Raw genomic sequence first — 16077 nt, 5'->3', positions numbered from 1 at the left:
GGCAACAGTTCAATACTCTTCATTCAACTCTCCAATACTGAACTTCATTCAGGAGATGGATATATGGTAGATTATAGATAAGCACTGAATTATCTATAATCTATATCCATGGCACCTCAATACTTACTGATCACAATACATTGCTCACTTCTCTGTGTGTTGTGTGTTCTTGTGTAGGTTAATAGATGCTTCCTATCCCAAAATTAAAACAAAGAAGAAAAACAAAGGAAAATTCTGGAATCTTGGCAAGTCAGGCAGCATCAACAGAAAGAGAAACAGAGGCCACCCTTCTGGTCAATGACTTTTCCTCAGAATATGGAAGGTTTAGGAAACAATCATAGCTGCAGAGGGAGAGGAGGTTGGAGAGAACAAAGGAAATGTCTGTGGAGTCAAAACAAAGTGGATGGTCCAGACTGGCACTAGCTGAGCATGTGTGGTGAGGTTTTGCTTGTAGCAACTGATCTGGAGGAGGTGTAAGTAGAAATAGAAATAAACCAATAATTCTGGAACTTAGCACAACAGTTGCTGAGAATTGACAATAAAAGAGAATGCAGTTATGGAAGGACAGTACAGCTCGTGGACCCGCTGCCTTACCCGCAAATGACCCAGACTCAATCCTGAACTCCAGCTTGCTATCTGTAGATTTTGCATGTTTTCCCTGTGACCATGTGAGATAGCACCTGATACTCCATTTTCTATCCTCATCCCAAATATTGTGGATTGTTAGCTTAATTATCCACTATAAATTGCTTCCGGTCTGAGGAGTAGGATCTAGGAAACAGTTGAAGGGAATGTGAGGAGAATAAAATGGGTGACAGTAAAAACTTGTGTCTTTTTTTAGTAACTGGGTGCTTGAAGGTTGCTGTGGACTCTCAGTGGAAAGGCTTCCTTCCATACTTCATGTCAGGTCTCTGTAAGTCGGGCAAGTTCTGTAGAAAGCAAAGGAGAGTTAATGACTCAAGCTGATGGTTCTTCAACTCTTTGGGTTTCTTACTGTTGGGGACTGAGGAGATAAAAGGGTTTCTGATGCATCTTCTTTGGCTACGTGGAAAGTCACTCTGAGAATGGGAAAGGTTAGTGTGATGGAAGAGTAAGCAAGGGGCCAATGGAGGGAACAGTCACTTCAAAGTGCTGAAAGGGGAGTGAAGAGGACAATATCTTTGGTGACAGTATCACATGGAAGATTTTGGAACTTGCAATGAATGTGGAAGTGCTGGGGTGAAAGGTGAAGATAAGGAAATGTGAGTAACTGAACAAGTCAGAGGAGAAGATGGCAGCGTGACACAGCGCGCGGGGCCTCTCTGGTGAATGATATCTGTAATCTGTCAAGTAGGGGACCGTGCACAATTCTAATTTGAGGAGACGGATGTCAGAGTACGGAGGAACATCTGGAAAACTTCTGAAATACCCACTTCGTTGCCGCTGCTACTGTGTGGTAACCGGAATTTCCAGAGCAGAAGGCCCTGAATCCTCGGCTTTGCTTGTTTCAGTGGCCGGGGCGAGGTCGAAGGCACTCAGGAGGCTGTATCGGAGGGGCTGGTCGGAGGCTCAAAGTTTTCGGATGGATGGACTTAGTGTTGGCTGTGGTCGGCTGCTTCCAAGGCATCGGCAAGTTGACGGTGCCTGGAGGTTTATGGCAGGGAGCTTCTCCCTTTTTCTGCCTGCTATCGGGGACTCGGGAGTCGATCAACTCGGGAACTTTGAGACTTTTTCTACCGCGCCCATGGTTTGTTCTTCATCAAATTATGGTATTGCTTTGCACTGCTGTAATTATATGTTATAATTATGTGGTTCTGTCAGTGTTAGTCTTTGGTTTGTCCTGTTTTCTGTGATATCAGTCCGGAGAAACATTGTGTCATTTCTTAATGCATGTATGCATTTCTAAATGACAATAAAAGAGGACTGAGTGTTCTCATAATCTAAATGCCGTGGGGTCACTTTTCAACTGTGGTGGAGGGGAGACCGCAATTAATGAAAACAATATATCTCAGATCACTAATATGGAAGCTGGTGTAATCAGAAAAAGTAAAAGTGAGCTGGAGAAATTGAAAGACTGGAAAGGAGGTCTTACAGGTGGCAGAAGGAAATGGTGAGTGTCAGTAGGCATGTATTGAAAGTTAGTGACTTACCTACTCACAGAGATGGAGGTAGAGAAGCTACAGAAGAGAAAAGTCCAAGATGGGCGATGTGAAAATGAGAACAAATTGGCAATAAAGATGACATTTGAGTTCTGAGAGAGAGCAGGAAGTCTCACCAATACAGTCATCAATTTAACAGAGAAGAGGTGAGTGAGGGTTTTTGGACTGGACTGTTCTATTTACCACACAAACTGAAGGACTTAGCTTGGTTACTTGAAGCTACACACCGGACTTGGTGGAAGTGTTACAATTGCCCAGTTACAGTGAATTCAGCTGGAAGGAGGGTAGCGGAGAAGTGGACCTCTGTTCCAGGGAGAAAGAAGAACACTTGGCTCAGTCCATTGTAGGATGAATATGTAGGGGGAATTGGATGGCTGTGGAAAAGTGAATTGGTTGGCACATGGGAACTGGAGTGATAGGTTTTAGGGCTGTTAGAAAAATAAGTGGAATAAGATTGGACAAGGAGAGAAAGAAAAGAACCAAGGGAAGAATTCCATGCAGAAATGATGGAACTATCAGGATATTTCCTTTATATTTTTTGTGAGGAGGTAGATGTGTGCTGTGCAGGGGTGAGGGGCCAATGAGTGGAAGATCTCCAGAGGAAATAAGGTTAACGACTCTCTGAGAAATAATGGCCTGATGTTTAATAGTGGTGTCATGGAGGGAGACATCAGAGAGCTGGGCACAGCCTATGTGAGCTAGTGATCAGTTCACCAAACTACAACAGTGTCACACTTATAAGTGGACCAATGCTGGGATTCGGAATAAGTGGGAGGAATGCTACAAATGAAAGGTGGCTAGACTGGGTAAGTGGAGTGAAAAAAATGGAAATAGTCAACACAGAATCTAGAAATGATTAGATCCAAGGATAAGAGCCCAGAGGGAGTCCCCAGGTTTTCCTGTCTCAAGTACTGCCAAATCTGTCAAGCATTCCATTTTATTTCAGATTTTTAGCTGCTGCAGTGTTTATACTTCAAGGTTCCAGTATTGTTTCTAACCCGCATTCTTTCTTTCCTTTTCTGTTATCATTTATCTCCTTTTATTGGCAATTCCACAGACAGACTGCTTCAATTAAGAAGCCTTCATCACTCTTTTTTAACCAACACCACTGGTATCATCCATTCTCTCTTGATCTCACTCCAACGACGATCACGTTGTTCCTTTCAGCTCTCCTTCTGCACTATTTACTGTAAATCATGTTTGTTTTTAGCTTTTCTCCTTTCTGATGAAAGGTCTGGATTGTTGAGTGTGTTCACTCTGTGCAGATGACACCTTATCTTTTGGGGATCCTCGGCATTCCCTGTTTTGACTTGGCAGATGATCATAGGAGATTTTCTACCCTCCTGCGTCCAGTCACTCAAAGCCCTGGTCAAGTGGTGGCTGACGTGCTCTGTGCAGGAGTTGCCTCAGCTGCCGCTGTCTGCTTCAGGTGCTTTTGAGCCTGAGAAGAGAAGCAGCAAAGGTGACATGTGTGGTGAACCCAGAGCTCACAACCCATCTCACCTGGTAATTGTTCGAGCCCTGGCGAGTTTGTGGGTATAATGAAGTCTGGAGTCTACTCGCGTAAGGCAGGGTGACATCTGTTGCATCCCAGTTGAATCTTTTCTACATGAAATAAATTATAAGACCGGAGAGCCAACATTACTTTCAAGCATTCTGCCAGCAGGATGACTAATGATCAAGCACCAGGAAGTGCTTAGTCATATGAATCCTATAATCAACAACAGCCCGTTACTGCACTTATTCCTACTTTTGTATAAATTCAGAAGGCTACTGGCACAAGAGCAAACACCACAGACAAATTACTAAAGGAAAGAGGCATGTGAGAAGAATTAGTTGAACATGTGCATTCAATGTTTGAGAAATCTAATGGTGGCAATGATTCCAGTGTAATTTTGAGAATTGATGATGCTATGGTATGGCAGTTTCACTGGGTCAGTACAGAAGATGAGAAGGCCTCAGCTAGGATTCTTCCTCTCTCGGGAGGCCTTACACACTTTGCAGCCCTAGCATCAGGCTGACCCCTGCCATTTCTTGGGTGTTACCTGTGAATGAGTAAAGTTAAAAGTAAACTTTATTATCGGAGTACATTTGTGTCACCACATACAGCCTGAGATGCTTTTTCCTACGGACCTACTCAGCAAATCTATGGAATTGTAACTGTAAACAGGATCAACGAAAGACCAAGAGCACAGAAGACAACAAACTGTTGAAATGTAACTATAAATCAATAGCAGTAAATAACAGGAGCATGAAATATGGAGGATGGAGGAGGAGAAGATGGCGGTGCAGTGGCAGTGCGCATGGCCTCTCCGGTGAATGATATCTGTAATCTGTCAAGTAGGGGACCGTGCACAATTCTGATTTGATGGAGACGGACGTGAGAGTATGGAGGAACATATGGAAAACTTCTGAAATGCCCGCTTCGCTGCCGCTGCTACTGTGTGATAACCGGAATCTCCGGAGCAGAATGCCCCAAATCCTCAGCTTTGCTTGTTTCAGCAGCCGGGGCGAGGTCGAAGGCGCTCGGCAGAGGATGGCGCTCGGGAGGCTGTATCGGAGGAGCTGGTCGGAGGCTCGAAATTTTCGGACAGACGGACTCAGTGTTGGTTGTGGTCGGCTGCTTCCAAGGTATCGGCAAGTTGACGGTGCCTGGAGGTTTATGGCAGGGAGTATCTCCCTTTCGTTGCCTGCTATCAGGAACTCGGGAGTCGATCGACTCGGGGACTTTGAGACTTTTTTTTACCATGCCCATGGTTTGTTCTTGATCAAGTTATGGTATTGCTTTGCACCACTGTAACTATATGTTATAATTATGTGGTTCTGTCAGTGTTAGTCTTTGGTTTGTCCTGTTTTCTGTGATATCACTCCGGAGAAACATTGTATCATTTCTTAATGCATGTATGCATTTCTAAATGACAATAAAAGAGGACTGAGTGTTCTCATAATCTAAGTAACAAGACAAAGAGTCCTTAAAGTAAGATCATTGCTATTTCATGTAAAGAAGGTGTGGCCAGCGCTTATCTCAACATGACATGGAAAATTCAAGGCTAGGATAATGAAGTGTTGTTATATACTGTTTACTCTGTATAAAAACTGGTGCCTAATGATTAAATCATGAAATGTTTAAATCTGCCCCTCTTTTTCTCTGTTCTGATGCGGGTCCTTGGCCTGAAATATTAATCTTATAACTTGCTGAGTGTTTCCAAAATTTTCCATTTTTATTTCATTTAGTTTGGTGTTTAAATGATAGACAACATCAGGAGAGATGCAACTCCTCCAGAACTGGGGATACTTAGTCTATTGGGGGAAAGGATTTCCACTTTCATAAATAAATGTTTATTGGACCAGTCTAAGACATCCCATAAGTTAGAAAATTTTTTATGTCAAATACTGGAACGCAGTTTGTTGAATGCATTTTTCACTTTGCTGTTACCATCGATGATAGTCATAGTCATACTTTATTGATCCTGAGGGAAATTTGGTTTCGTTACAGTTGCACCAACCAAGAACAGAGTATAAATATAGCAATATAAAACCATAAATAATTAAATAATAATATGTAAATTATACCAGGAAATAAGTCCAGGACCAGCCTATTGGCTCAGGGTGTCTGACCCTCCAAGGGAGGAGTTGTAAAGTTTGATAGCCACAGGCAGGAATGACTTCCTATGACGCTCAGTGTTGCATCTCGGTGGAATGAGTCTCTGGCTGAATGTACTCCTGTGCCCAGCCAGTACATTATGTAGTGGATGGGAGACATTGTCCAAGATGGTGTGCAACTTCGACAGCATCCTCTTTTCAGACACCACCGTCAGAGAGTCCAGTTCCATCCCCACAACGTCACTGGCCTTACGAATGAGTTTGTTGATTCTTTTGGTGAACATGTCCTTGGTCAACAACATTGCAAAATTCTCCTTAGACGTGTGTTGGTAGTAAGATTCCAAATTACCACTCATCATGTGAGACCGGAATGGTTTGGAATTCTGAACTTGCATGCAAATAAAATACTGCTACATGCATCAATTATTTTACCTCAGATTTTGTCAGTCTGTTCCAATGAAGCATCAATGTTTGTTCATTTGTGTTTAATTTGACACCACATGAGAAGTTGCCTCTGTGTTCATCTGGCTTTATTTTTGTACTGTAGGTTTATAGTGCATTATTGTACTTGGTTTGGCGTTGACTGCCAGCTTCACATTTCCTTGCTTCGAAAACTAGGTCTGTGTTTTAAGTACTTTAGAATGAAAAGCCACTTGCCTAATGAATAATAAAAACAGTGGGTTTTTGTGTACCACTATTTGACAGAAAAAGGCAAATTATTCGTTACAAACTTGAACAGACTGAATATTTTTCAAAGTTCTTAAAAATGTCCGATGGATGTATAATAGAATTGTAACTAATATATTCTGTTGCATGTTGTGCAATAATTGTGAACTCTGCATAATTTATTTTTGAAGAACACATTAGCAGAGAAGGGAATTTTATTTTGCTTGTGAACATTTGATCATGATAGTTGTAGGAAATGTTGAAAAAAAATTTATATGCTTAGCCTTTCAAGATTGACTTATGTTTGTTCATGCTCTGTGGGACTTCAGTCAATGACTGCTTTCATTATATATAAACCCTGGCAGGTATTTTCCATGAATGTTTTGACAGGTGAAGCAAAATGTAGCCTGATTCAGAACAAGAGCAAAAGCCCTTGTCAAAAGTAATTTCATTAGGTTCATTAGGCTTATGATCTTGGCTGAAGACCCAAATTTATTAATAGTGAAGAACATTTAAATTTATCAGGGTTTAGCAGATTTTGACTATTCACATCTCCTTTGTTGACTCATTGACATATGTTAACTCCACTTTATAATGGAACTTTTATAAAAAAAAAGTTTGACCTATTTTCTACATAATTTTTTTATTTCCTGTTTCTCAGGCGCTGCGAAGGGCGAAACATTAGGTACAAAACATGCAGCAATGTGGTAAGTTCTGAATTAAATGCATCGATCAGCAATTAAATCTATATTCCAGTTTTAATGTATATAAATTGCATTGGTGCAGAAATTTGCTTTCTGTGTATTTTTAGGAGCTCATGATAATGTTTGTAAATTGTCTCTGGTCTCAAACACCGATGTTTTCTGAATATCAATTTGAAATTATCCAACAATGAAAAGCCCAAAAAAAAAATCCCAAGGAGTGTCACAGGGATTAATATGTACTGCTGTTATCTCGTATCTTCAGGCAGCTGGGTTCAATCTGATCTCTGGTGCTGTTTGTGTTCATATTCTCCCTGTGACTGCACTGAGTTTCCCTTGGGTGCTGTTCCCTCCCACATTCTGCTGGTTGTTTTATTGGCCACTGTAAATTGCCCCAGTGTGGTGGTTATCCATCATGTCTGACAATGACAGAAAACCTGTGCGTGAGAGCTTTTAAAGCTATTGCACTTGTCCAGGTCCAGTGGTATGAACAAGTGTAACAAACTGAGCTCTTCCTTGGTTGCAGTGGATGACCATGCCATTTCTGTAGTTTGAAATGCTCTTCGCTCTCACGGAGCGTTGCAGTACTGCCTTCCTGACTATTGGACCCCACTGTAAATCTCATCCGCCCAGTCCACCAGAGCTGACTTCGCAAGCTAGGACAGGCAAGTCCCTATTTCACCGAGGTACGAGGCGGCTGGATACTCTCACCTGGTTTAGCTCGCCTGTCGAAGCGGTGTACCAGGATGTGGCCACTGTCGCGCGTAAACAGCCACTTACAGCCCCAGGTGAGACCTGAATAGTGGGGATCAAAGGTGAGTGAACTGACCTGGAATGGACAGGGCAAACTACCCCTCCCTGGACACCCCATGCACCCGGGTGTAGGTGTGTGGTAAAAGAATTAGAGTGGTATTAATATGTGAGAGATACTAGATTACAGGAAAATAAGACTGGTTTTGAAACCATTGTGATTGTTTTGAATTGATAGATATATTTTTAAGAAATATATCAAGCTTATTTATTTCTGTTCATAATGATGAGAGATGACATCCCAAAAAAAATTGAATATTTTCAGGCTTTACACATGCATCATCGGATTAACATCCACTTCCTGGTCAACAACAATTCTACTAAATTATACACGAGCACCTTGTACAATACCAGTGTGATTTTCCACTTAGGAGGAGGAGAAGGTGGTGGCGCGACAGCAGCGTGCGCGGCCACTTCGGTGGTGATGTCTGTTATCTGTCAAGTAGAGGACCGTGCACAATTCTGGTCCCCAATTCTGATTTGATGGAGACGGATGTGAGAGTACGGAGGAACATCTGGAGAAACTTCTGAAATGCCCGCTTCACTGCTGCTGCTACTGTGTGGTAACCGGAATCTCTGGAGCAGAAGGCCCGGAAATCCTCGGCTTTGCATGTTTCAGCGGCCGGGGAGAGGTCGAAGGTGCTCGGCAGAGGATAGTGCTCGGGAGGCTGTATCGGAGAGGCTGGTCGGAAGCTCAAAGTTTTCGGACGGATGGACTCAGTGTCGGCTGCTTCCAAGGCATCGGCAAGTTGTCGGTGCCTGGAGGTTTATGTCAGGGAGTTTCTCCCTTTTGCTGCCTGCTATCGGGGACTCAGGAGTTGATCGACTCGGGGACTCAGGAGTTGATCGTCTCGGGGACTTTTGAGACTTTATTTACCGTGCCCATGGTTTGTTCTTCATCAAATTATGGTATTGGTTTGTACTGCTGTCAATATATGTTATAATTATGTGGTTCTGTCAGTGTTAGTCTTTGGTTTGTCCTGTTTTCTATGATATCAGTCCGGAGAAACGTTGTATCATTTCTTAATGTATGTATGCATTTCTAAATGACAGTAAAAAGAGGACTGAGTGTTCTCATAATCTAATCTTTATTCACTCAGTCTAAGTTAGCTCCAAAGGAATCTTGATAGGATGGATATGACATTGATATTTCCTCTTGTGGGGCAAGCTAGCATAGTGGCCATTGCTCAAATACCATGGGTCCGCTATTTAAAACAGAGATGAAATTATCTTTTCACTGAGAAATTCACAAGACTTTGGAATTCTTCAAAGTGCAGTGGAACCAGAGTTTTTGAATCTTTTAATAGCAAAAGCAGATAAATTCTTAGGGATGAAAATTTACAGGGGTAGGAAGGAATGTGGAGTTGCAATAAGATCTGTTGTGATTTTATTGAAAGTTGGGGCTGGCTCGAGGGACTGATTCATGCTCCTAATTTGCTTGCCCTTATGTTCACTTGTTGACTTTGGTGCTTTCCGGTCCCGGGTGCATGAAAAGTGAATTAAGTTGTGTGCATGCATGTCAAACAAGATCTTAAACACAAGAAAGTCTGCAGATGCTGGAAATCGAAAGCGACACACAGAAAATGCTGGGGGAACTGAGCAGGTCAGGCAGTATCTATAGAAATGAATGGGTAATTGATGTTTCTGGCTGAGACCCTTCTTCAGGACTGAGAAGGAAGGGGGTAGATTTGTGAATAAAAAGGTGGGGGAAGGGGAAGAAGGCCAATAGGAAGGTGATAGGTGAAGCCAATGGGTAAGAAAGGTCAAGGGCCGGTGAAGAAGGAATCCGACAGGAGAAAAGAGAGGACCGGAGGAAAAAGGTCAAACAAGATCTGTCTACTTGGAACTGAGATGAACTTGGTCTGAGCTCAACTACTGAGGACGAATGAACAATTTAATTTCTGCTTATGCAGTTTTGTGAAAACAACTTTAACATTAACAAATGTTTTTTTCTGTCAAAAGCCTATATGATCACCTTTATGTACAGTTTTACATTGACAAGTAACATGATTTTAAACAAATATGAATCAATACGAGAAATTATTCAAGTAGTATAACTTTAAAGCCAACACGAATTTGTAGTCACCAGCTCTTGGCTTGTAAGGCAGTTGTGTGTTCTGTAGTCATCAGGGTCTAACCTACCTTAAAAAAGAACATATGCATGTTGCACTTCCACAATTCCCACGGGGTAGGTAAAGACTCATGACATTTGAAATAAATCTTTATTGCTCCCATGCTAGGGATGAAATAGCAACTCCTAAAGCTTTAAAGCTGCATCCTGTAAACATTAGTGCTTTGACGCTTCAATACCTTCCATTTTGCTATTTTGAGAGAACTGTTGGTCATTGAATTTAACTATTATAGTAATGGAAAAGCGAATTTCAAGCAGAAGTGTTCAGCATTTGAATGTTGATTTTCCGTAGCATGATTTTAAGACCTAACTCTGGCTAGTCTGATTAGGGAACTTGAATAGCAGGCCCAGCTTAGATGATGTAGAAGGGAAATTGCATTGCAATGGACCTCTGTCTTTGTTCTGCCTGTTCACTTCCAGACATCACTTCTGGTTTTTGCATAAAGCACCTCCACAATTTCAGGTGATTACATGCAGATGAGGCAAAAACGATGCCATATGTTCCATTTTATCTCATTCCCAGCTTGGTTGTTAATTCACTATAAAAAATGGACATCCAAGCATCAGGAGACATAAGTAATAACATAATATGCATGATATTCGTAGGGTCAGGCAGTACCTGTGCAGAGAGAAACAAAGTTAATGTAATATTCCAGATGGATAAATTTTCCACCACAACTGGGAAAAGTTACAGATCAAATATGTTTTAAGTTGCAGACAAGGGGGGCTGGAGTGGTGGAAAGACCAAAGAGAATGCTGGTGACTGAGAGACTGAATGACAGAAATGGTGGTGATGTATGCTGAGAGAAGGAACAGAAGGCTTGATGATCATATGATCCTGTCTGGAAAAGGTGTAAATAATAGGAGAAGAATGGGAAAAGATGAAAAAAACTATGTGTTGAACTGTGAGATGCAAAATAATGTCGATGTTGGAAATCTAGAGTAGAAGAGGACGCTGGAAAAACTCAGCATAGATGAAGAAATATATAAAAAACAGGACTAACATGAGAGGTTGTTGACCTTTCATCTCTACTAACCAATTACAATATAAGCCTGAATAGTTGGTTATCTGAAATTGTTGAATTTGAAGTTTGTTGAGAGTTGTTGAGTGCCTATTCAAAAGAGGAAGTGCTGTTTTACAAGTCTACAATAGTTTACGTAGGTAAACAGAGTTAACATTCTATTTACGTCTGCTTAGAGGCAGATCAGCTACAATTAGCCGGCTGTCATCACCCTCTCTCAGCTGGCAGCAGACCACTTTCCCCTGAAGTTTTTCTTGGTCTTTGCCCAATTTCTGTAGTTGCTAACCCATTCTTCTCTACAACTTAAAAAAAAGATGTGGAATTTTTCTAGTCTTTTTCTCTCAATTTAAGCCTGCTTTTATCTCTACAGATACTGCCTGACTTTCTGAGTATTTCTAGCATTTTATTTATGTATTTTTTCAATTTTTAAAATTCTATTTTAGTGATACAGTGTGGTATCAATGGTCCAAATGGCCCTTCGAACTACATTGCCCCAGCAATCCTTGACAAACCTAATTAAACCTATCCTAATCACAGGTTAATAAAAAAAGGCCATTTAACTTACCTGGGGTGATATACTGCGTCCGGTGCTCCCGATGTGGCCTTTTATATATTGGTGAGACCCGACGCAGACTGGGAGACCGCTTTGCTGAACATCTACGCTCTGTCCGCCAGAGAAAGCAGGATCTCCCAGTGGCCACACATTTTAATTCCACATCCCATTCCCATTCTGACATGTCTATCCACGGCCTCCTCTACTGTAAAGATGAAGCCACACTCAGGTTGGAGGAACAACACCTTATATTCCGTATGGGTAGCCTCCAACCTGATGGCATGAACATTGACTTCTCTAACTTCCGCTAGGCCCCACCTCCCCCTCGTACCCCATCTGTTACTCTTTTTTATGCACACATTCTTTCTCTCACTCTCCTTTTTCTCCCTCTGTCCCTCTGAATATACCTCTTGCCCATCCTCTGGGTCACCCCCCCCTGTCTTTCTTCCCGGACCTCCTGTCCCATGATCCTCTCGTATCCCCTTCTGCCTATCACCTGTCCAGCTCTCGGCTCTATCCCTCCCCCTCCTGTCTTCTCCTATCATTTTGCATCTCCCCCTCCCCCTCCAGCTTTCAAATCCCTTACTCACTCTTCCTTCAGTTAGTCCTGACGAAGGGTCTCGGCCTGAAACGTCGACTGCGCCTCTTCCTATAGATGCTGCCTGGCCTGCTGCGTTCACCAGCAACTTTGATGTATGTTGCTTGAATTTCCAGCATCTGCAGAATTCCTGTTGTTAACTTACCTGGTATGTCTTTGGACTGTGGGAGGAAACCAGAGCACTCGGGGAAAACTCTGCATTCCACAGAGAGGACACACAAAGACTCCTTACAGAACGGTGCTGGAATTGAACTCCAGAATCCCCCTAGTTGTGATAGTGTGGCACTAATCATTACACGACCCTGCCATGGCCCCCAATGTTTAATATTTTTTCTTTTCAGATTATTGCTGCACTTTTGAAACTTTCTGGCAGAATTGCACTCTATATCAAGTTCTAATTGTTTATAGCTGTTGTGTAGCTTTCCAAGCTATCAGTATAGACCTCTGAGCAACTACAATTCAAAGTAAATTTATTATGTACAGTGAACCTAACCAGAATTGCTTGGTGTAATATAATGGTAGAGAGATGAAAAATGCAGCATTTACTAGAGGAGATTATACATGAAGAAGATTAAAAATTAAAGTGCCAGAATCACCAAGTCAAAGCGGTAAAAAAATTAAGAAATCCATAAGACCATAAGATGTAGAATTAGGTCATTTGGCCCATTGAGTCTGCTCCACCATTTCACCATGGCTGATCCATGTTCCTCTCGGCCCCAATCTCATGCCTTCTCCCCATATCCCTTCATGCACTGCCCAATCAAGAATCTATCAAACTCTGCCTAAAATATGCCCGATAGCTTGGCCTCCACAGCCGTCAATGGCAATGAACTCCACAGATTCACCACTCTCCGGCTAAGTCATTGCCTTTGGTCAAGAACAACTCCTGAACTGTAAGGACGCAAGGCAGTGAAAGAGTCCAGTTGAGGAGAGGAATTGGGAGAAAGAAGGCTTGAGAACACTGTGTTTTATTCACTATTAAAAGACATAACTTGTGGTGAAATACACTCTATCTATTATTGTGCCTGCTAGAACACAAGGCTTAGACCTGCTTCATTTTGTTATCCCATGTGGAAATCTATTGGCAGTGTCTGCAATACTTATGAATGGACTGCAAATAATATAAGCCATAGGTGCCTTGTTTGCTTAAACAAGCAATCACAACTTATTCCATTTAGCCTACCAGTGTCGAATTATAGAGGGGGCAAATCCTTGAGGCTGCAAGGCGTCATAGGTTACATGTATGCATAGTTCTGTCTGCTTCCTGTTCAATGGTCTCAACAACATCAACAAGATAAGGTTCCATTCTCTGAATATGTAGTTTGTTTGGCAGAAGTAGCACTGCACTGAGTCACTCTCCTTGATGGGAATGGTACAATACCTACTTTTTAAGCAGTCTTCTGTTTCAGCATCTACTGATGGAAAAAAAAGATAATTTTATGTTTATCCTCTGGGAGTGATCATGGTCATACCCTGCAGCCAAAGCTGACATTTATGCAGTTTCTCAGGATATTAGCTAATCACTGGAATAATGAAGTCTATTATTTCTGTGTTCTGTACATCTTTGATTCATTGAAGAAATGTGTTTGGATCCAAGATATTTCTGACAGTCTGAATTTAAAAAATGTATTTTGTGTTTGGATGACTTCCTGTAGGGCTGTTTCCTTCAGAATAGAGAGATTGAAAGCAATAAAGAGTTGTAAAGTAAGGAGGCTTCAGCTATCTGAGTCAAGGCCAGTTAGAAATAAGAAGTGTAAAGGACAGCATTTCCCAGTGATTCTTCAGCCTACTTAGTGTTAAGGAGTTCTACTGTATAAGGAGGAGGAAGAACAGCCAGAAGTTGTAGCATATCTCTGTACCACTGACTTAGGCTACATCCACACTAGACTGGATAAATCAGTAACTGAAGCTTTTTCTCTTCGTTTTGACTCTCCGTCCACATTGAAACGGCGTTTTCCTCCCCTGAAAACGGAGCTTTTCAGAAACGCTCTCCAAAGTGAATAAATCTGAAAACGCCTAATATCCGGCGTAGTGTGTATGGGGTAACTGGCTATTTTTAAAACCGCTGTCATGACGTGCCGGAATAAATTATGGCGGCAGCGCAGCATTTCATTGCTTTCTTGAACGGAACCTCCAATATCACAACAATATCTGACAATAGATGTGTAACAGCCTAATGTAACATTGTATGGAAATACAAGATAACACTGATGCAGACATGTTTTATACATTTAACAAGGTGCTTTATTAATGTATTGCTTGTGCAAACATTCAATAGATGCAATTGTCACATTTGCCCAGTAACTTGTTTTATTGCACATGTTAAATACAGCAAAATAACACACAAAGACATGGCAAAAGTAAAGGCAAACAAATGAGGTAACCACAAATTTCACTTTTGCCCAGTAACAAGCCTTATTGCATTTAGTTGTAGCTGTCGTCCCTTTCATTGGTGAAGAGACTATGGCTGTAGGAAATGTTTCTGGATAAACGCGCACCAAGTGTTTCATTTGGCAATTTCCTTTTAAGTTTTTCTAGTCTGTAACTGGACAAACGCGCAGCAAGTATACCGTTTCCTCTTCGCTTGTTTTCTGTGTGTCCTGCGCATGCCCAGTAGGAGGAGATTCGCTCAAATATCGGATTTAATGTGGACAGAGGTATTTTCAAAAACGCCTGGTGTGGACACCTGTCGTTTTTATGCGAAACCGGCGTTTTCAAAATTATCCCGTCTAATGTGAACGTAGCCTTAGATAGAAAAAAGGAGGAAGTACTGAAGAGCGAGTACAGAGAGTGTGATTGGTATTCACTTTCCAGGACCTGAGAGGCTTATTACTAAACTAGGCTTTTTAGCACAGCAGTATGATCTTTCCATAGGATCAAAGTTGTTGGTGATCAAGTCAAACTACTATCAAATGTTCTTTGTTTATCTTCTTTGTTGTAAACAAGAACCAGTCTCCAGTTCTTAACGTAAATTGGAAAGAAGCAATTAGTTTGAGGTTAGAGGCACCACTTTGCAAAATGAAGTGATCAGTAGACATCTGTATTAGCCAAATATAAAACAATGGGATTATGTCACTTAGCACATCAGCCATGGATACAAGTTAGGATGTTTGTGTACTCAGAAGGTCAGCTCTCAACTATGGATGTTTGAGATCTGTCACCAGAGCTTTTAAGACCATTTGTGTTAGTTACTTTGTCCCAGCAAAGGTACCTGGAAAACATCATATGCAGATGATGTCATCTCATAGAAAATACTTTAAATATTTGGAGCGTTAGAGATTGTTACGAATAACAATAACAGGAAGATAGGGGTACAGAAGAAAGAAGCAGAATTCATTCCTTAACTTTCGGTTTCTGTGACAGGCGGCTCATTCCTCTATAACTTTTTGGTATGCTCTTCTCGTTCATAAGAATTACAACTTTGTAGTTTGTATATCTTTTGTAATTAAGAACATAGAACAGTACAGCACAGGAACAGGCCCACAATGTTGTACCAAACCAATTAAATTAGTAATCAAATGATGAACTAAACTGATCTCTTCTGTCTACACATTGTCCATATCCTTCCATTTTCCTCACATTCATGAACCTATCTAAGTGGCTCTTAAAAATTTTAAATGTTTCTGTCTTTACCACCACCCCAAACAGCTCATCCCAGGCAGTCAGCACTCTGTGTAAAAAAAAAAAAATTCTCATCTTAAATACATGCCCTCTGGTATTAGAAATTTCGACCCTTGAGAGAAGATATTGTCTGCCTATTCTATCTGTGCCTCTCATAATCTTGTAAATTTCTATCAGATCTCCCCTCAGCCTCTGCCACTTCAGAGAAACTGACCCAAATTTGTCCAACTTCTT

At 41.4% G+C, this 16077-nt stretch overlaps 1 protein-coding gene across 3 annotated transcripts in view; it reads left to right on the top strand.

The window, feature by feature from the left end:
- adamtsl3 (ADAMTS-like 3) overlaps positions 1-16077 on the top strand; it is a 760337-nt gene that overhangs the window by 349998 nt on the left and 394262 nt on the right. For all 3 annotated transcript variants that reach the window (XM_063065855.1, XM_063065856.1, XM_063065857.1), the window contains one exon: positions 7069-7114. In XM_063065855.1, the coding sequence (XP_062921925.1) occupies positions 7069-7114 (46 nt within the window). The remainder of the gene's footprint in view (positions 1-7068; positions 7115-16077) is intronic.

The sequence above is a fragment of the Mobula hypostoma genome, chromosome 13, assembly GCF_963921235.1.
Source record: "Mobula hypostoma chromosome 13, sMobHyp1.1, whole genome shotgun sequence".
Classification (NCBI taxonomy): domain Eukaryota; kingdom Metazoa; phylum Chordata; class Chondrichthyes; order Myliobatiformes; family Myliobatidae; genus Mobula; species Mobula hypostoma.
This window is presented reverse-complemented; position numbering and strand designations above follow the sequence as displayed.